Source organism: Lepidochelys kempii, chromosome 2 (genome assembly GCF_965140285.1).
Source record: "Lepidochelys kempii isolate rLepKem1 chromosome 2, rLepKem1.hap1, whole genome shotgun sequence".
Classification (NCBI taxonomy): Eukaryota; Metazoa; Chordata; order Testudines; family Cheloniidae; genus Lepidochelys; species Lepidochelys kempii.
In genome coordinates, this window is record NC_136381.1 from 264,552,206 (window position 1) to 264,574,160 (window position 21,955).

The 21,955-nt window shown below is 45.0% G+C and overlaps 1 protein-coding gene across 3 annotated transcripts in view; it reads right to left on the bottom strand.

Annotated features, from left to right (window-relative positions):
- SNAP47 (synaptosome associated protein 47) overlaps nucleotides 1-21,881 on the bottom strand; it is a 35,342-nt gene extending 13,461 nt beyond the window's left edge. Inside the window, exons 1-3 of one of the 3 annotated variants that reach the window (XM_073334837.1) lie at nucleotides 21,721-21,881; nucleotides 13,546-14,092; nucleotides 3,985-4,469 (exon numbers count right to left, since the gene is read on the bottom strand). In XM_073334837.1, the coding sequence (XP_073190938.1) occupies nucleotides 3,985-4,469; nucleotides 13,546-14,045 (985 nt within the window). In that variant the 5' untranslated portion in view covers nucleotides 14,046-14,092; nucleotides 21,721-21,881. Of the gene's footprint in view, nucleotides 1-3,984; nucleotides 4,470-13,545; nucleotides 14,096-19,529; nucleotides 21,387-21,720 lie in introns of those variants that run through there. The other 2 variants (XM_073334836.1, XM_073334835.2) reach the window with 2 other exon arrangements.
- Between the last annotated feature and the right edge of the window lie 74 nt (nucleotides 21,882-21,955).

Below are 21,955 nucleotides of genomic sequence, written 5' to 3' on the forward strand. Positions count from 1 at the left end.
AATACTGTTTGTAGTAAACAACTACTGCAATCTTGTTTAAAGGAACATGGAAAAAACTTCGCCTATGGTTAGACAAGATTCTTTGTCTCTCTTACCAATTGAGTGCCATTTAAAACTAGTTAATTCATTAGAATATTCATATTCAGTCTTCCTTCACTAGTTAATTCACTGGGAAATATACTCTGCCCTGTTTATCTTGATGAAAAGAGACATAGGAAAGGACATGATAAAAGGTACAGGAAATAATGAATGGCATACAGGAGGAGACTGGGTATATTTTATTTACGTAATAAAAGGGAGATTAAATTAAACTGAAAGGCAGAAACGTTTAAAGGTGATAAATGGAAATATGTTCTCTTCACCCAAACCACAATTGGCCCAGGGAACTCATTGCCACTAGGTATCATTGAGGTCAAGAGCTTAGCTGCCTCAAAAAAGTGCTGGACGTTTATATGGATAACAAGAAACCCTAGTTATAATAGTAAGGATTAAAAATTCAGGAGTTTTGGAAGGGATGTAAAACTCTCATGCTGCAGGACATAAGCCAACCTCTAACTATTGGGGGTCAGGAGGACAGTTTCCTTGGGGGCAGGCTACCCCATAACTGTGCACTGTTGGATTTTTTTGTACATTTCTCTGAAGTAGCTATTACTGGCCAGGTGGTCTATGGCTCTGATCCAGTCTGGCAAAACCTATCCTACACTAAGGCACAAGAACTAGATAATTGTAGGTTGTTGGACACCCTGGATGGGCTTGTCCAGTAGGCTAAAGCTAGTAAGCAAATCCAAGGCAATCAGAAAACTGGTTTCAAGCAAACTAGAAGAAACAGAATGCTTCAATGAGGATTTTACTTGAACCCAAGTCAAAACAATGATGAAAATATACATAAATATGTATGAATGAATGTGAAGCATGCATAGTTTATGACTCTTTCATTAGGGAATTATATTCAGGTGATATATTAAAATGGCAGTGTTCTGTCAAAATCATGGGAATGCATTGGGTTAGCATTTGCTGTTACAGAAAGTCTCAATTGTGAAGACAACTGTACAAAAGATTATCTGTGTCTTTTAGTTCATGAATCAAAATTCAGCATCTGAAAAAAATTATTTTTTTCCTTTAGAAAAATCCCATGTTTCCACCAGAGGTTATGGAAAAAACCCACAGGTTAAAATGCAGTCAGCGACTGCCATCTTGTGGCAACAATATGTCACGGATACTGGATCCACAGACGGAACAAACAAGGGAAAGAAGTTTTGGTGGAGTCACAGACGTCATGATTTCCACAACCTCCAGTTTCTTCTACTTGTGTTTCCAACTTAAACAGTAAAAATGCAGGTGGGGATAGGATAGCAACATCCTCGACTCACTGACTCAGATGCAAACAGAGAAGAGTAGTGAGAAATGAAGCAAAATAAGGCTTTATAACCAATTATTTTATGTAACAAGCATTAAGTCTATCAGGAACTGAACACCAATTTGCCTGGATAACTCAGTGCTTGGAAATCAGCAGGTTGTTTTTCCTCTGTGTTGTTGTGCTTACATTTTAGTGCCAAGTGCCTAAGAGTTATTTCCTTAAAAATTAACAAGCTTTTCCAAGCCCCAGTCCTTGAAGACTGGTCAACAAGAGAACATTTTGTCCCTTCTGAAATCCAATTTTAGTTCAGTGCATAGAAAGTATGTTGGTTTCACCTATTCTTTTGCCATGTCATCTTTCTATTGCTATTCAAATTTTTAAATGCACTGGGAATGTATCTTTTTAACGGGTTTGCTCCTCTGTCAACTGCCCACCCCCCCTCCCCAAATCCATCCATATCTCAGTACCAGCGTTGTCCGGCCACCTCTCGCCATGATATCTGAGTGCCTTCAAGGTTAGAATGGAAAAGTAGTGAAATCCCTAGGCCTGGTGTACACTGGGTGGGGAGGGGGCATGAGCTAAGCCGGTCTAAGTTACGGAACTTCAGCTACGAAAATAGCATAGCTGAAGTTGATGTACTTAGAGCTACTTACCACTGTGTCTTCACTGCGGTAGGTTAACTGCTGATGCTCCCCCATCGACTCCGCGTATGCTTCTCACTCCGGTGGAGTACTGGAGTCGACAGGAGAGCGCTTGGCGGTTGATTTATCGTGTCTTCACTAGATGCGATAAATCGACCCCAGCTGGATCGATGGCTCCAGAGATAAGGGTAAACATGCCCTTACTTCAAGGAAACACTAGCTCTTCTCCCGTTAGGGCAGGGGTGGCCAACCTGACTCTGAGAAGGAGCCAGAATTTATCAATGTACATTGCCAAAGAGCCACAGTAATACATCAGCAGCCCCCACATCAGCTCCCCACTCCCAGTGCTTCCCACCCACTGGCAGCCCAACTGATCAGCACCTCCCCCTTTCTCCCTGCACCTTCTAATCAGCTGTTTTGTGGTGTGCAGGAGGCTCTGGGGTGAGAAACAAGGCAGGCTCAGGGGAGGGGGTGGGAAGGGGTGCAGTGGGGGCAGGGCCTGTGAAAGAGCAAGGGGTTGAGCAGTGAGCGCCCCCCGGCACATGGGAAAGTTGGCGCCTGTAGCTCCAGCCCCGGAGTCGGTGCCTAGACAAGGAGCCGCATATTAACGTCTGAAGAGCCGTGTGTGGCTCCGGAGCCCCAGGTTGGCCCCCACTGCATTAGGGGTCATAGAAAATGGCGCTTGCAGAATACTTCTGTTCAGAGGGGGTGAGGGGAGGAGAACAGTGATAGTGAATTTCATTCTGGTTGTGATGGAAAGGTTTTTAATCTTGCAGTTTATCCTTAAAATGGCCATACTATGGATTCATCTACTCTCCTCTAGAACAAGTGGGTTCTTGTGCACAAATAATATGGTTTTAAAAACAAAATTACCTGTATGGGAGCTAGGAGTAATAGGTCTCTGCTGCTTTTTGGTCTGCTATAATTTTAATTATTATTCATAGCATATCTACTGAAGTTGGTGTTTAACAGCTTGGTCATTTTAAATCATGCTGGGATGAAAGTTTAGCAGTTTTGAACAGGCTGTGATTAACCCAATGCCAGGTTCAGTGCAGAGCTACCTCCAGCTGTCATCAGCCAAAAGGAAAAGAGCTGTGACACAGGACTCAAGCCTGTGGGGGGATGGGGAGAGAAAGGGTGTGGATCTCAAAAGACCACTGTCAAAAGACAAAAATAAAAGGAGGACTTGTGGCACCTTAGAGACTAACCAATTTATTTGAGCATAAGCTTTCGTGAGCTACAGCTCACTTCATCAGATGAAGTGCATCCGATGAAGTGAGCTATAGCTCACGAAAGCTTATGCTCAAATACATTGGTTAGTCTCTAAGGTGCCACAAGTCCTCCTTTTATTTTTGTGAATACAGACTAACACGGCTGCTACTCTGAAACCTGTCAAAAGACAGGCACAAAAATCCAACAGGGGGCAAGAGAGCAAAAAGGTATTTAAAATGGAGACAGGAATCCGAAGGAAACTCAAATCTAAACTAATTGTTTTAAAAAGCAATTAGTATGTTTGGGTAACTCAGCTTCTGAGTGCCCAACTTGAAAGAGTGCTCAGCACTATCTGAAAATCAGGCCCCTTTAAGATGTCTCAAGTTGGGCTCTTGTGGGAGGGGGAAGAGGGAGAGAATCAAAGTACCCATAGTTACTGATTGCTCTTGAAAAAGTAGGCCTTGTGATGTACAGCCAAACCCTGGCAAAATTATATTCAAGCTGGTAGGTAAATGCTCATCCCATCTCTCCATCCCCACCCTGGCTCTCATATATAGGTACCTGTCACTAGTGATGATAGCTAATATTGCTCTCTTACTGTCAAAGGTTTCCTTTAATCATTTGCGTGGTCTCATCACCATTAGATTATTAAGGCAAGGAAGAGGATTTGCACTGTAAAATCTGCAGTTTTCTTCCAAATTTTGTGAACTGTTGAAGAACAGTTGCTACTAATGAACCAGCTTCGTGACTGATCGCTTCATTTCTGTCATTTACCTGCTTGCCAAATGGAATTGCCCAGATCTGCCTGAGGAGATTTCCTTGCACCGACAAATCCCAATGCATCTTCCAAAAACTGTATTTTCTTGCTAAACTGCATCTCCAAGACTGGGATTACTTCTGGCATCTTTGCTGATAACAGCCGATAAGAGGTGTCTGGCTTCCCAATAAACCTCTGACGGATGCTGATCTCATATGGTGTATGAACTTTGACATCATCTACATCTTTCAATTCAAACCGGTGAATGACCTGAGAATTGGAGTCACTGATTTCCAGGCCAGAAACCAGAATTGTGAATTTTCCTGGCATGACATTAGAATTTGTTCTGTTGGTGATGATAACTGGAATTCTGATTATGACTCCTTCCTGGTTCTTCGACCCTGAAATCGTGGCTTCTTCCTTTGGCTTTGCTTCCAATGGCCCCTTCCAGAGTTTGCCACGGAATGGCCACCAAGAAGGTGATTCAAGTTCTGTCAACAACCTAATGGGGAAGAGAGGATATAAAAAGAGTGAAATCCAGCAGGAAATCCCCACCATCCTCCTACCTCTGAACAAATTATCTTTCTTGAATAAGAACAAACACTTGAAAATGAACTCTTCATTCCTATAATCATTTAAAAAAAACCCCACTTTGCATTTCTAAAGCATATTGCATCCAGAGATCTCAAAGCACTTTAGAAATAGGAGGGAGAAACCACAGCACACCACTGTTAAAACAAGGGAAATAAGTGGCTCATTCAAACAAGTCTAGGTCAGAGCTGGGAACCAAAACTGGGAATCAAGTCCCCTATTTTCACCATGAATATGTGCCAGATGTTCAAGTTAATTATTTGTTACCTAGGCACTGAGGACACACTGTGCTGTGTGCACAAATCTGGGACTTACTGGTGGAGGGAATATGAGGGCTGATGTCCCTTGGGTGTTTTCTGTCAGTGTTAGAAGCAATGCGACACAGAGGATTTGGGGGGCTAGGAGCAAAATATGAACTGAGGCCCCCCCACACCCTTCCCAAAAAATGACCACTAAGGGGAGGCCCAAAGTGGGTGGGGGAAGGTTGGAGAGCAAGCTGATCCCGCATTCACTCTGCTGGGGCTAGCCCAGCTTCCTGCTCTGGGTGTTGCAATCTGGTTCATGGGGTCACAGCATGACTCAGGGTCGCCAGGTCAAATCTGAGTGGTGCTGCGACCCTGTGAACCAGACTGTGATGCCACTTGGTCTGGCGCCCTCTCTAATGAGGGGCCCGGTGCATCCATCTCCCCGCCCCCACCCCCCAGACCAAACTGAAAAGTCTGCAGGTCAACCAAAAGCAGAATGGGCATCTTTACATTAGAACTGTTTTACTTTGGCTGTTACCTAGTAGTAGACGCTTAGTTAGTAATGCGATTTTCACTTTCTAGCTTCCTTAGAAATGGCTTTAGAAGATAAAGATAAGACAACTTAAAACAAACAGCCTCACACAATAAATGCCAGGATTTTACTTCTGTAAAAGCTCATTGAGACATCTTGGCACAATAAGGCCCCTAATACGAGTTTTGCTGGTTTATTGGCATTTGTTGGAAGTGTGTTTGGCTTAATCATGTTTGTATTTTCCATGTCCTAGAAAGGTACTATCCAATGCAATGATGCATCATGTTGGCACTATCTTGCAAATAAGTAATTATATGAATATTAAAGCTGTTCTACATGAGATTTTGAGACGTCAAGATCCTGTTTAGTTTGGCTGCAAACACAGAATTTAATCTCAAAAGGAAGCTATAACCAAATACACTTTGTTCACAAGCCATCAAAGTTCTGTACAAGGTTCAAACAGGCCTGCTAAAAGAAATCCATCTGCTTTGAAAAATAAAATTAAGACAGGCCAAAAAGAAATCAAACTGGGAACAAGCCAGTGCATTTATAATAAAAGAGGAAAGCCGAATAAACTGCTTCAAGAGCCTACTCCCAACTACAATATGAATATAAAATATTTATGTCAACAGCAGGCAAGAGGAGTAATGACTCTGGAGCAGACTACGGAGATCCTGTATTACTCCGAAAAGCGAGAGGTTGAGAGTGATGGAGCGGAAACTTTTAAAGCAGAATTCTAAAGGGTCACACTAGTGCTGCTTTAGGGTCCCATTCTGTAGCCATGAAGTTCAACTGCAGTTTCATGCACAGAGAAACTCTGAAAACCACACCCTGGAAGCGTGCACCATCTTCCCAGGCCAAAGCAGCACCATAGGGCATCAACACCCTGAAGCAGTGGCTCTCAACGTGCGGCCCAGTCAGCACAAAGCTGCGGCCCACGTGACATCTTCAGGGCCATAGAGGTTGTATTGTATGCGGTCCACAATAGTAAATAGGTTGAGAACCACGGCCCTGGAGTCAGTTTAAAACAATCTTTTAAAGCATTAAAAGCAGGAGTGGCCAACCTGAGCCTGAGAAGGAGCCAGAATTTACCAACGTACATTGCCAAAGAGCCACAGTAACACGTCAGCAGCCCCCCCATCAGCTCCCCTGCCCCCAGCACCTCCCACTCACCCGATCAGCCCTCCCCGCTCCTCTTGATCAGCTGTTCGCTGGCATGCAGCACGCTCTGGGGGGGAGGGGGAGGAGCGAGGGCATGGCAGGCTCAGGGGGATGGGGCGGGAAGGGGTGCAGTGGGGGCAGGGCCTGTGGCAGAGCCATGGGTTGAGCAGTGAGCACTCCCCGGCACACTGGCAAGTTGACACCTGTAGCTCCAGCCCCAGAGTCGGTGCCGCATATGAACTTCTGAAGAGCCCCATGTGGCTCCGAAGCCACAGGGTCCGGTTTCTATACGAAACACACTATGATAGTATTCTCCATTTTGTTTTTAACTGAGGTTTATCCTTCTCTCCACTTCCTTACCCACCATGAGACCGTGATATTTTGGTTGTGTTATCAGTCTGATTGATGACAAGATTTTGCAATTGCACAGACCCTCTGAATGATCTTGCCAACTGTCCTTGACTTCCATGGAGCTCACAGGATGTACATCAAATTGCACGTTCAGGGTCTTTGGTTGTAAACCCCCAAGGGCAGGGAACTTGTGTCATGTGTCTCTAAAGCGTCTTGCACACCAATGACATTATATCAACAGATTTATAAAACTGGATAAGTCTGTTTTTGTCTTTGAAGATTCAGTCACACCAGACTCAATTTTGCTCATTGACATATCCATGCAATTCCAGTTGAAGGCAACTGGAGGTGCACATGCGGGTAGGATTTGGCACACTGTATATTAAAAGGTTGCAGAGTAACAGCCGTGTTAGTCTAAGGTGCCACAAGTATTCCTTTTCTTTTTGTATATTAAAATACACAGTACATTTAACATACCGTATATACTCGTTCATAAGCCAAATTTTTTTTAGTAAAAAAGGGAAGCACCAGAGAAGGGGGTAGGCTTATGAACGGGTATAGAGAGGGGGAGAGGTGAGACACAGCCCCCCCTTCCCTCCCCCAACAGTGGGGGCAAGGAGAGTCAGCACAGCCAGCAGAGCCAGAAGGGAAGAGGCGGGGCCAGAGTCTCTCTGCTTCTGGCCATGCTGCTCTCCCTGCAGCTCCGGGGCTGGCATGATAACCAATTGGCACATATTGAGGGCTGCAGCTCCGGGGCTGGCAGGCTGCAGCTGCGCCATTCGGCCCCGCCCCCCCAGAGCAGGCTATGGCAGCGCCGCCCGGCCCGCTGGAACATGCTGCGGCCGTGCAGCCTGGCGTGGCCCGCCGGAGCAGGCTGTGGCCACGCTGCCCAGCCTGCCAAAGCAGCTCCAGCCAGGCCAGAGACATCCTCCCCTGGCCCTCCCCAGATAAGGTGGGAAGGGATGGGATGGGGGGAGTGTGAGGGTCCCGGGCTAGGGGTGGGGTCATGTGGGGGGTGGTCACAGGGGTTACTCTCCTGACCCCCAGCTTCTCCCCCGCAAAAAATTTCCCCACCAGTTGCTGCTCCGGCCTGTCAGGGTAAGCAGCTGGCGCGCCGGGACACTTTGTTTACCTCCGTGCCTGCACACGCTCGAGGTAAACAAACCATCTCGGCCCGCCAGCGGCTTATCCTGATGGCCCGAGAGCCAAAGTTTGCTGACCCCTGAATTACCGGGTTGGCTTATGAATGGGTCATAAAAATTTTCCATTTTTACTTATCCATCTTGGGGGTGGGGGTCAGCTTATAAACAAACCAGCTTATGATTGAGTATATATGGTAATAATCCAAAGCACTCCACAAAATAAGGTTATGCTGAGTTTTGAGCATTTAAAGTTGTTAGCGTAATATAAAGGTTACACTTTTTGTATGTAATATTTACATTTGTTTCCTAAAAAAAAGGGAAAATAGATTAACACACTGATCTCTTGACTGATTTCACAGTGTACTTCTACCATCCCTAGCATGTACAAAAGTTTTTTTCCGCAAATCAGGTATGTTACACACCTTTAAAGGGTTTGTTATTAGTCTCAACTCCTTTGTCTTGACCCATAGATGAAGTAGCAAGACACAAGATTAACAGCCAATTTATGACGGACAGACTCCGTTCACACAGCCTGGCTTGCCCAGTCTCCATTGTATTTTCCAATCTCTTTGTGTACCATAGTAGGGGCTCAGACACAGATTCTCCTGCCTCTCGGGAGAAGGCTCTCAATTTAGGCAAGTGTTTGAGGTTTTGGCAAGGCAAGGGTGCACTGTAACCATGCCTGCCCTCGGCCCCTCCCTCTGGGATTTCTTTGTGTTGGGCCCCACCCACTTGTGAAGCTTCCCAAATGCAAAGTTTTTCTTTCTCCTGCCTGGAAGAGAGAATTTTATCTTTTACAAGCATAGCAGGAACAACATCTTTCAATGGAGTGCTTTGAATTGGTAAAATCCCCTCGGACAACCCACTTTCTGTTCCCAAAAGATCAGCTGGGAGGACTCTCCCCTCCAGGAGATCTGTCCCCCAGTTTTCCCTTAAAATCTGATCCACAGGTGAGGGGTCTTGCATTTCAGATGCAGATCCTTCACCCTCCTCCGGCGGAAAAGCCTCCCTAAAAAGGTGGGCAAACCCTCCTGTTCCCCCTCACCTTCCGTCTGGCCTTCCTTCTCTGGGCTCCTCTCTGGGGCAGACACTCTCCTGTGTCCCGCAAAAGGAAAGGTGACCCTGATCCAGTTGTGGGTTCACAACTACCAACTATAACAGACCCTTCACTGGCCAGCAAAATCAATTCCCCCGCTTCACTCAGGTTGGGCTTGTTTCCAGCTACCACCACAGCGGTCGTCAGGACCCCAACTTCCATCTCTGAGATACAGGTCTCCGTGCACCCTAGGGCAGGACCTGTCCCCTGCTGACCTGCAACTTTCTGGCAGTCAGCAGCTGGGAAGGCCTTCCTGTTACAAGGTGGAACATCCCCCTCCCCAAGGGAGATGATCACAGGACAGGAGCTGGCTCTATGCAGCCTTGAGCCCCGGTGCTACAGGAACTGGTTACGACCATCCCTGCAAGTAACTTTAGATCACAAGGTATCACAAGACAGAAAGCTGTAACAGACAAGTATGGTGAAATTGCTGATTGGTATTCTGTTGTTGCCTGTTATTGCTAGCTTTGGATATTTTAGGATGAGAGCGTCAGCAGATGTTCCACTGCAAGAATGGCATGATAACCAACTGGCACAGATTGTAATAAGCTTGAGGTAAATGAAATAATAACCCATGGGAAGAAAGCACCCCAACACTATTAGCACGAGGAAGTTAGGTTTTGGACAGAGAAGGCTGGACATCCTTATGAATATTCATGGAGGCCATAAAACCCTATAACAGGGCTAACCACATGGCCTACGCCATCGCAATCTTCTTGGCAAGCCAGATATAGGACCACTCATGGATCACCTGTCTCACCTGTTCTAGGTCTCCACAATGGATGGTGAGAGTATACGGCTACTTAGATACTGGATATCTTGACTGTCCTGTATTACCTCTACCTACTTTGCTAGGTTGGAGAATCTGTGATTTTGCTAATTGTGCTAATAAAAACATTACAAGGTTAAGGGGCCTTTCCTAAGTGTGAGAGTGTCTCTCCTGTGCACACCGAGGTTCTCATTCTAATTATTCTAATAATTCTGCGTCTGATTCAGCAGCAAAACTCTGCCAAACTTCAGAATGTTAATTTGGGAATTCTACCCAGGCTTAGAAGAGAAATTTTGCCTCAGCCTTAACTATAAAACATTTGGTACTGCAAACTAGTGCAGTGAGTAAATGCTGGTATAATACTTTGTGGTCCTCTGGGATATCTAATTGTAAGATCATGACAAAAATATACAAAATAGCATTTGGCAGGTAATTAACAAGGTTCTATAAAGCCATGCTTCCCAAGCCTTTATTGAAAAGAAATCATACTACACAAATATCAACCAGCTAGAAATGTAAAATAACTCAAGTATAAAAATAGACCCAAGACTGTATTATACTGCTGGAAGCCAAATGCTTCATGCGCAGTTAAAAGGAATTATTTTCTATTCAGGGGTAATTTATTCTATTGCCATTCTATTGATTTCAGGTTTTAATAAGGCATCTATTATTGTGGTATTTAATGGAGCATCATTTGCTGTCTTTCTTTCCTTTTTTTAATGCAATGAAGTCACTAGGATTAAATTCTGCCCTCTGCATAGGAGGCCAGCACAAGATCTAGGTACCACTTAAGTCCCACAAAATTGGGAACTAACTTAAAGGCTCATGTAGGATATTAGTAGTGCAAAGGACTTGTGTGCTGGCCCTCTGCACAGAGGTGAATTTCACCCTATGCACATAATAATTTCAGTGCATGAGAAGTTGAGCTATTGGCTGGCTCTTCTTCCCAGAAGGAGACACTGGTGCAGGTGGTCAACTCCACCTGTAGGAAACTCAGGTGAGCCACTTGCCATGTTGACCAGTCTCCAAAGTGGTCTGTGTTGGACATTAATTATGGCATTAGACATCAATTACTGCTCTTGCACAAGGGCACCACCACAAAGCTGATGCTGCTCATGCAGCCTATTAATCAAGTTGGCTAAAAAATAATTAAGGGGTTAATGAAAACCACACATTAAGGACTCCTGCACAACACTGAAAAATATCATGGGAAAGAAGATTACAGACATAGATACTTTTTACACACACACACTATAGAAAGTTGCAAAAGACGACACTGGGTGAAGAGTTTAATGTGACTATTTCCCTGATCTATGCTAATTAACGTACGACTTTGGCACAATAGTTACAATAAAGTAAATTGATCGGTGTTCAAGTGCTATGAATTTGGTTTTTTTCCCCCCTGTACAACATATGTGACTTCAGCTTAAGAGGAGAAAGCTGTCACCATCAGCTGTTTGAAAAATAAATTAAAAACCCAAACAAGAAAAGTGCAAAGTCAAAACACCTCAGAAAGCTAATGATTTCTAGGTACAGTTTTAGGCTGTTTGCATGTCAGCTAACCCCTAGATGCAGTAGATAAATAGAAACTCAATTAGCATTTGTTCAATGTCTTCCTTTATTCTACGCATCTGTAAATCAAAGCATCTAACTTTCTTCAGTTTCATGAAGACAAACAATATGTTCCCATGTATCTTAATCTAAAACAAATGTCTCTTCCTAAAAAACAATGAATATTGACTTTCTGAATCATTGTTTATTGACAGAGAACTTTAAAAGCTGCTACTGAAGTTTTCAATTTCCTTGGCTTTTCATTAAAGGATGTAGAAAATATAATCAGAATCATTGTGAAATCAACAAACACTTGCTCATAGATGTTATACCCACTGGAAAATAGAAACTTCTTCCAAAAGAAATTAGTCTGAACTTCATTATATCTGTGTCTTTATGCAACTGTCCCAGATTCCAGAAGGAAAGGTGACCCTGCAGCTTTCAGCTGCAGATCTTTAACACATTACAATATACTTAGCTCTACAAGTCTACTTCATGCCACTGCTGGATTCTACTTGCAGCATCCAACCTCTTACAAACAGATTACATTTGCCTTCCATCTCAGTAATTGTTAAAAGCCTTATAAAAGACAAAATGTTCAAATTTAGGTGCTGAGCAACCGCTACTCTCACTGACTTCAATGTGAGATGTGGAAATTCAGCATCTCTGAAAAACAGGCCACTTATTTTAGGGTCCTAAATATGGCTTTAAGTGTGTAACTCATATGAAAGGTTTGTCTTAAATGTTCTAAGAGGAAGCACATGCAGTTTGGGATCTGAAAACAAAAGAAAAAAGAACCAACATAGGTTTTCTGTTCCTTATAAGAAAAGTACTTTCTGCAGATACAATTTAGCTGACATTTTGATCAACGTGGCGCAAGACAAAACAGAACCCAGCAGCTCCTTCTTCCACAGCTGTATTGATTCTTCTGGCATCTAACAGTAGTGAGCATATGTAGTGAAAAGCAAGTGGTTGCACAATTTGAAAACACATGTAGAACACGGAGGTGCCATTTCTACAGTCATTTTCCCAACTACAGCTGCACTAAGGCCAAAATTCCCCCATCCAAAATTGAAGGCTGCGTGCTCAATACGTGTACATGGAGGGGGAAAGACATGCAGAGCTCTCACATGTCCCCTCTGCAGTGAAAAGATCCATCTAGCAGTGGATTTTCCAGCTCTGCCCCATATACCAGAGGCGGGCAAACTATGGCCCGCGCGAGACCCGTCCTGCCTGGCCCCTGAGCTCCTGGCTAGGGAGGCTAGCTCCCAGCTCCTCCCCTGCTGCCCCCCTCTCTCCCCCACAGCCTCAGCTTGCCCTGCTGCCAGCGCTCTGGCCCGCCGCTCCTGCAGAATCGTGGTGGTGTGGCTGGCTCCGGCCAGGCGGCGGGGCTGCGAGCTCCTGTTGCTCTGAGCTGCATGGTAAGGGGCAGAAGGTCCCGGGGGGCAGTCAGGGGACGGGGGAGCTGGATGGGGCAGAGGTTCTGGGGAACAGGGATGGTTGGATAGGCGTGAGAGTGCCAGGGGGCCTGTCAGGGCAGGGGTATGGATCGGGGCGGTCAGGGGACAAGGAGGGCGGGGGGAGGGTTGGATGGGTCAGGGGTTCTGAGGGGGGGCGGGAAGTGGGAGGGGGCAGATAGGGGACAGGGACCAGGCTGTTTGGGGAGGCACAGCCTTCCCTACCAGGCCCTCCATACAGTTTCTCAACCCCGATGTGGCCCTCGGGCCAAAAAGTTTGCCCACCCCTATCGTACACACTAAAGCACAAAGAGGAGAGCTGAGCTCAGTGCCGTGGTTACGCAGCTGCTGAACAGACCCCTCCCTTACAGAGTAAAATCATAGCAGGGGCTCTTCACATGCACGGAGGAGGAGGTAAAATTTACCCCATGTGAAAATTAGTTTGGTGTGTTCTCATCCTAGCCCTAGGAGAGGATTATTGACATCACAAAATCACCAGGCCATCTGACATACTCAGCACTCCCTAATTAACACAAAACTGGAAGAATAAAGCATTGCAACTTGAAAAAAGGTGCATGGAAGGGAGTCACGTGAGTACTGAATGTGAAAATCTTACAATAAGGTTTCAGACAAATTCAATATAAACTATCAATTACTGTTCAGCTCCAGTTATGCTACTGTACCTGTCTGCTACATCCATTTCAGAGTCAATCTTGTTCAGTCCTTTCATGATGTTATCAAACTGTTCACCCTGATAGTGGAGCACCTTTGTTGTATCCTCCATACGTTTCTGGGATGCAGACAGTAAACCAGTCAGTTCTTTCCCTTTCGTCATCTGCAGAGAATCTGCCTGAGCTCCAGCCCCTGGACATAACAGCAGCTGCTCCCTCCAGAAGTGCTCAAGGATGTTGAAGACCACATTTCTATTGGGCTGGAGGGAACTGAACCAGTGCTTGGTGTTCTCCTTCTCCAGAATTGTGAGGGAGCTGAATATTAAACTGGAGGACTCCTTCTTGATCTCACTGATGCTGGAAAGATGGAAGCTGACCAGAAGCTCTCTGGTCTTGTCAGCTGTAAATCTGACCACAACAGGAGTCAGTGAGAGTCTGCCAGAGACCCATCGTTTCTCAGTGTCTACATAATAGGAACAGGGCCACGCATGGATACATATGTCCGCATTCATTAGCTCGCTGTTAGGATCCTCTTCTACAGTGACGACAGAGCTGTCACCTTCTAAGTGGAAAGAAGAAAACACGTAAACAAGGCAGAAAAATACACCTGAGGTGATTCTTGTAAGTTAGGGTACACAGATCAAGGATGACCCCATAGGCACCATACTGGTGGGTAACCGACCCCAGGCGCAAGCCATCTTTCAATGTTGCCACTAGGTCATCTGAGGTATGCAGGTAACCAAGGTTTGGCTGCTGTGAGCTTTAGGGGGTGGAATTTGCCACCTCTTCTGATCCATCTCCAATTTCACCTTGAAAAGACTCCTCTTTTCAAAAAAAGGTATTTTACTACTGTTTCCTCTGAAAGCAACTCCAGCCTTCCCCAACCTCTCCTCCCCATTCCCAAATGATCAGGTATCACTGAAATACTTTTATATTGTGTATTTATGATATTTGAATCATTAGTATATGGTTGTATTTTAATAATCTGTAGTGCTGTGGGTGCCATGGCTGGGGTGGTGCTTTATAAATAAGATACTTTTATATGCATGCTTTATTCAGCATATTTTTTTAAAAAAATACACCAAAATAAAGTATAGTTAGTGAAAAACTCCATCTTTGTAAAAATGGCCCAGGCTTTCATTTGTATGTCCCTTTTCATACACATCAATGAATATATTATTGTAAACAACACATAAGGCATTAGCTGCCTATTCGCCATGTCTCAAAGTGCTGCCCAGAGCATTCAAAGGTTAAGAGAAGCAGAAACGATTCCTATTATTCTAAGCACAAAAGACAACTCGTTTGATTTACCAAAAGATACCAGTGCAGTCCCATAAGCATTGTAGAATTCTTCACTGTTTAGCATAAACATTGTATAGCTCTTTAAAAAACTTCTTCGGGCAAACATAAGCAAGTGGCCCTAACAGCCTGCTCCTACCACAATACACATGTGCTGCATAGGATCCAAACTCATGCCAGCCCTGGAGTTTCCTTTATTGTTGACTTAAACATCCCAAGCTCAACTGTTCCTATGGCGACCCCTATGTCCCTAGTTCCCTTAGCCCAGGAGTGAGCAAACTATGGCTAGTGGGTCACATCCGGCCCGCCAGCTAATTTAATCTGGCCTTTGAGCTCCCACTTGGAAGCGGGTTCGGGGCTGCTCCGCGCACACGTGCCGCAGCTCCGCACAGCTCCCGGAAGCAGCAGCGGCATGACCCCCTCCCCTACCCCTGCCTCCTACGTTTAGGGGCAGCCAGGGAGCTCCGCGTGCCACCCCCGCAGCTACCATTGGCTGGAAACCGCTGCTTCTGGGGGCTGCTTGATGTAAGCGGCGCCCAGAGCCTGCACCCCTGAACCTCTCCAGTGCCCCAACTCCCTGCCCCAGAGATGGCTGATTCTCCTCCCACCCTCCAAAACCCTGGATCCCAGCCCAGAGCACCCTCCTGCACCCCAAACCCCTCATCCCCAGCCCCACCCCAGAGCCTGCACCCTCAGACTGAGCTCTCACCTCCCCCAACACCCCAACCCCCTGCCCCAGCCTGCAGCCCTCTCCCGCACCCTGAGCTCCTCATTTCTGGCACCACCCCAGAGCCCTCACCCACCCATCCTCAACCCCCTGCTCCAGCCCTGATCCCCTCGGTCCTAGCCTGGAGCACCCTCTTACACCCCAAATCCCTTATCCCCAGCCCCAACCCAGATCCTGCACCTCCAGCTGGAGCCCTCACACCCCCTCCCACACCTCAACCCCCTCCCACACCCTGAACTCGTCATTACTGGTCCAGAGCCCTCACCCCCTCCTGCACTCCAACCCCAATTTCATGAGCATTCATGGCCCGCCATACAATTTCCATACCCAGATGTGGCCCTCGCGCCAAAAAGTTTGCCCACCCCGCCTTAGCCTCAGAGGGATATTTAACCTAAACCTTTTATAAATTGAGTTAGAGTGAACAGGATCCACCTGGTCTGACTGCCAGGATGAGTCATCTAAATAGCTCCACATCTTTGCGCAAGGTTCTAGAACCTGACACCCACTACACAACACGCATGCTTGTCATGGGCATAAAAGGAATTACTTGTCCTTGATCACATCTACACCTGTCAGGCCTTTCTCTGAATCTGGTCGGTAAATAACTGGCAGAAAGTGATTTTTTTCAGCGCTTTTATGTTTTCCATGAAACCAGAGATGACCAAGAGATGAATACAACCATCATTATGATGCCTACAATTTATTCTATGCAATAATCATCATCATCATCCTCCACGCTTAAATTTATCCTGCTGGAATACAACAGCCAAGCACACAACAGAGTTGAAAGGATGCCACTCTGGTCCTCAAAGAGCTCAGGACCGATGGGCAAAGCTGTCAAACAAATTGTGACAGAACGTAGTTGCTGTAGCAGCTTTGCCTTCTGAACACACATCTGACTAAAGGCAGGCAACGCTAAAGGGCAGAGGTGAGGGAGACACTGGGAGGAGGAGGAGGAGACACTGGGAGACCCAACAATGTTCCAATATGTGAGGAGTAGCACAGAATGTTTTAACTGCTGAATTTTGGGTTACGGTAATATCACTTGACCTATGGGTCCAGTGCCTACCCAAACTTCACTGGCAACTTATGATGTCACGATAGCAAGAATAATCAACAATTTTATGGAGCTATCTGTAAGTCCAGCAAGGGACTCTGAATAAATTGTATCCCTGAAGAATGGTTTGTTCATGTCAAAAACTCAAAGATGGAATCATAACTTTAGTGCACATGACTTTGGTGCAAAAGGAGAGAGGGAGACAAGCACACAGCTTCCAAAAATACATTTGGACCATCTCCCACTCTGGTAGTCCTCTGCTTCTTTCTTTTGTCCTGTGACCCACCTTGTTCCTCTTTAAATTTCTTTCATTCCCCCAGAATTTTAATACTCAAATTGTAAAAATTAGTACATTCCACAAGTTATATAACAGCCACATTGTGTTCCTTACTTATATTACATCTTGTGAGCAGACACTGAATAATAGTGATTTAAATAGAAAAGGAGTACTTGTGGCACCTTAGAGACTAACCAATTTATTAGAGTCTCTAAGGTGCCACAAGTACTCCTTTTCTTTTTGCGAATACAGACTAACACGGCTGTTACTCTGAAACCAGTGATTTAAATGCTCATGTATTAATTATCTTATTGAAGTTTTGATGTACTATAACAAAAATTACAGATCCTCAGTGTTGAAACACAGGCATAAGGTACTATGGTACTTTATTTCCTGTAAGCAATGAAAAGTTAGATTATTTACACTGTATAGCCTCCAAAATCAGATTAATCTAGACAGCAATTTATGCTGTGACACTAAAGACTAGTTTGATTTCAACTGTGATCTGCTTCCCCTTGTGAGAATTTTCAGGAATTCTAATACAAGACAAAAAGTTAACAATCTTCTTGCTTTGAATGTCATCAGTCTGATTCTCTTATGGCCCGCATGATACAACTAGTCGCCAGATCTTGTATATCTAAGCACATACATTCATACACACCCCCTGGCACGGACATTCCTACCTGTCGATCTAACCTTGGTTACTCACACTATTAACCACATTTATATCAACGGGCCTATTTGCATAAGGACTACTCACACGGGGCCAGATTCTGACACACTCAAGTTTAGTACCTTACTCCACAGGTAGCCGCACTGAAAACAATGTGAGTAAGGGCACCAGAATCCAGCCCATAGCAGATGTTTGCAAGATGTATGTTTGGAATTGTAACTGTTTGTCCTAGCAGGATTATAATCTGACACACACATCATAGTATCTCCTTTACAACAACTTCAAGTCACCTACTTTTGGGGCTGAGGACAAAATAAACAAGGAAATCCAGTAAATATAGGCAGTGTTAGCCAACAGACCAATCACACGGCTGAGAACTAAGAGCAATGAGTTCTATGCCATCGATTTGCTGTGTGACTTGAACAAGTTGCTAAAACATTTAGCCTCCGTTTCTCCACCTATAAATTGGTGATATTTCTCTACTTCACAAGAGTTCTGTGAGGCTTAGAAAGAATTATCTCAAGAAATATTTTACTTACTATTGTTATATCTAATACATTAGATTTATACCTGAAAGGTTTGAAGAGAAAAAAACACCAATATATTTATCTGTTTTTCTAGTTTGTTTACTCTGCGCATGACAACACTTTGTGCTTAGTCAATTTTATTGTTTCCTACATATAGGCAGTCATTTTCTTTTGTTTGTGTGAGTCTTTCACACAGAAAGATGGATGAGAAAAATATTTTTAAAGAACAGTGAAGTGTGACTGTAAAACCACAAAAATTAGCAGGGATACTCCAGAGCAGGTGCAGCTAAGGGTTTTTGCCAGTACAGTTAAACCAGCAAAACCCTCCTAACGTGGAAGCAGTTATACCAGTATAGAAGTATTTATACTGATATAGATTAAATTGGTTTGGGGAACAGACATAAGGTATGCTAGTATAAGCACAGTTATAACATTGTAATTATGTCCACACTAGGGCTTATACCAGTATGACCTATGTTGGTTCCCTTAAGTTAGTTAAACAAAAACAAAAACAATAACCCACCCCTAACTGACTGGTATAAGGTTTAAGTGTAAACCAGGCCTAACTTTTTGAAATTGACTAGATTCAAATTGACTGTATACCCTTAATTACAGTTTGAACAACAATTTAGAGACCAATAAGTGTTTTCACCCTCTCTGTTACTATTTATTTAAATGACAGACTATTTACCATTCTGGTATTCACCTGTAAGTACTTATTTTAAAAAATTAAAACAAAGAAAATAGTTACACATTACTTAGCTTCTGCCTCAAGAAATATTAACGATCATATCAGAGACACAAGGCAAGTGAAGTAATACCTTTTAGTGGACCAAAGTCTTGAAGATATAACAATATTAATAAAATATATTACCACCTCAGCCACCTCGTCTACCACAAATATTAATACACTTCTCACAACTCCTCCGTTAAGTAAGGGGATATCAGTCCCATTTTACAGATGAGGAAACTGAGGCACAGAGCCATTAAGAGACTTGCCCAAGATCACATAGGAAGTTCGTGGCAGAGCCTGAAAAATAACCAAGGTTTTCCAACTCCCAGCCCTGTGCCCTACCCACTGGAACAAGCTGTTTCTTAGTTGTCGGGCCCGGTTGGTAATAATGCATTCTCCTACTGTTTAGTATGGCCATTCTTCGCATTTTGACTATAGGAACATAAGGACAGTTTTGAATAAAACAACTGACTCTAAACTTTTGCCAGATCTCAGATTGGATATGAACCACTTGTAGGGGTTGGGAAGAAGTCCATAAGACCATCCTTCCTGTCTCTTTAAAGATCAAATAGCTTCCCATTCAAACATTTTCTCCCAGATCCAATACATAATTAAACTAAAATCTCTGATGCAAGCTTAACTATGGTCTTTCAACTGTGCCACCATAACTGGAATAATAAATATTATATATCAAATTATTTACCTCTGTCTGCAGATTCAGGATTCTCAGGCAGCCTCGGGGTTGCCATCTTTGTAAGTTTGTCCTTTGTATTCAAGACAGTAGGTTAGTTTTTGTTTGTTTGTTTGCTCTTTCTATTTCTTAAAGCCCAAGCAAAAAACAAACGAACTGTGGAAAGGGCAAAATCCTAGTACACCTGATACCAAAAAGAAAAAAAGTCTAATGATAAATTTTTACTAGTATCTGTACTCTTTAACTCTTGACATAAGGCAGATACCTGATGAAACTCCTCTCTCTCCAGTAGAAGAAAACAATCAGCTGCTGGGGATTTACATATGCTATGTACTCTTGGGTCACATGACTTTTGACTCACTGAGGGCTATACATTCTTTATCTTGCTAGTCAGTTTCTCTCTGTGTCTGAGGACAGAATGCACAGGCAAGGATCTATTACTAATTGTGACGTCGGAAACTGTTATTTTCCATAGCTATTGCATATGCATTTTCCCCATGATATGCTTAATAATCATCTTAGTTATATGGCAGGCTTTTTTGTCTCAGAGGATCCCAATGTGCTTTAGAAATTTAAATGGTATATAAACTAATCAGTCAGGAATCATTTCATTCAACAATGAAGCCACCAACCACACAGAATGTGGCAACTGTTTAATAGCACACAATATTATATAACAGTTGAAGCCAAGACTTCAAGAAGCCTGATTAGCAAAGGGGGACAGACCTGCGTCCCCTCCCAACCCTGCCCCCCATCCCTCCAAAAAAGAGAGCAGGGGATGGAAAGCTGGAGGGGAAGGAATTAAATATATTTAAACATACTGTTCCAGCCATAAACTGTTTACAGTGGCTATGCCAGTGGTGAGCTGCGATTACTTCTCCTGAACTGCTAAGAGCCAGCCAGATACTCCACCTGATAGGACCAGAAGCACCCAAAATAGAGACTGAGGAAAATGGAGCCCAGCCACGGCCTGACACATCCCACTGTTAGGAACCTGTGCTTGGATTCAAAATATGTTCCCCTCTTCCCCCCGCCTCTTTTAATTTCATTACCCCTAGTTATATCCCTGGTATCGTGTGAAATTTGACTCCACCCTCATGTTTCAACCCTTTAAATATCTGTATATCATCATGTCTCTCCCCAATCCTTTAATCACCACTTAACCAAGTCACATCTTTCACCTTTTCAATCTTTCCTGACCCCGCAATTAGTTTTGTTGTTCTTCTCTGAACTCCTACCAATGTGTCAATATTGTTCTAGTATTGTAGCACCCAGAACTGAATGCGATATTCCAGATGCAGTTGCACAAGACCTGTGTGATATCCAGGGGGTAGGATACCGGACTGGGAGCCAAGAGACCTGGATTCTATTTCTGGCTCTGCCACCAATATTACTGTGTAGCCTTAGGCAGGTCCCTTAACCACTCTCTGACTCAGTTTCTGTTGAGATGATGAGAATGAGGTGATTCTCCCTCTTTTGTAAAATGCAATGAGATCACCACCTGAAAAGCATTATGTAAGTGACAAGTATTACTAGTTTTTTCCAGTCTGTGACATCATGCTTCTACATATGCTGTTACATCACACTATTAATTCCTGCACAGTTTAGCATCCACTTTCAACGTGCCTTCCCCCACCATCCCCAGCATTAGAGCATCCCACACTTCCTTCTCCCACTGAATGTCTTTCTCAGGAGTTTTCCCCCCACAAAGAATTAGCTGCATTTTCCAAGATGACTAATCTGCAGTTGCCGGCTCATATTTCAGACCTCTCTTCCTAACGCTATTGTGCTTCTCACTTCACTGATGTTTGAAGCTTCTGCCCAGGTTAATATTATGGACGGGCTTTTGTGAAACGCTTTACACCGTCACCCCCCACGTGCAGCAGCGCCCCCGCCCCCCACTCTTAGGGGACCCCCCACCCCACTGCCCCCACCCGCAGCGACCCCCCACCCTTAGGGGGCCCCACCCCCTACTGCCCCCACCCCAGGGGGCCCTCCACTCTCCACTGCCCCCCCCCGCAGCGACCCCCACCCCTCGGGGGCCCCACACACACCCCACTGCCCCCCCTCACGAGGGTCCCCCCCACCACCAGTGGCCCCAGCAGGGATCTGTGCGCTTCCCCCTCCCCCTCTGACGAAGCGGCCGTGGGGAGCCGGGCACGGGCCCCTTCCCCCCACTCCACTCCGGGCAGGACCGACTCACCGCCCCCCAAAGGAGCCGCTCAGCCGTTAGCTACCGCCGCTTCTGCCCTCCGCGCCTGCGCCCGCCGCGAACTTCCATTGGCCGAGCCGCCTCCGCCCCGGTCCTCTCCGACTTCTCTCCCTCTGCGAACGTGCGGCCCCGCGCTCCAGGTTCCGGCCTTCCCGAGGCCCGCTCGCCAGGCGCAGGCGCAGCCCGGCCCCCCCGCCCGAGCCTTCCTTCCTCCCCCCTCCCCCTC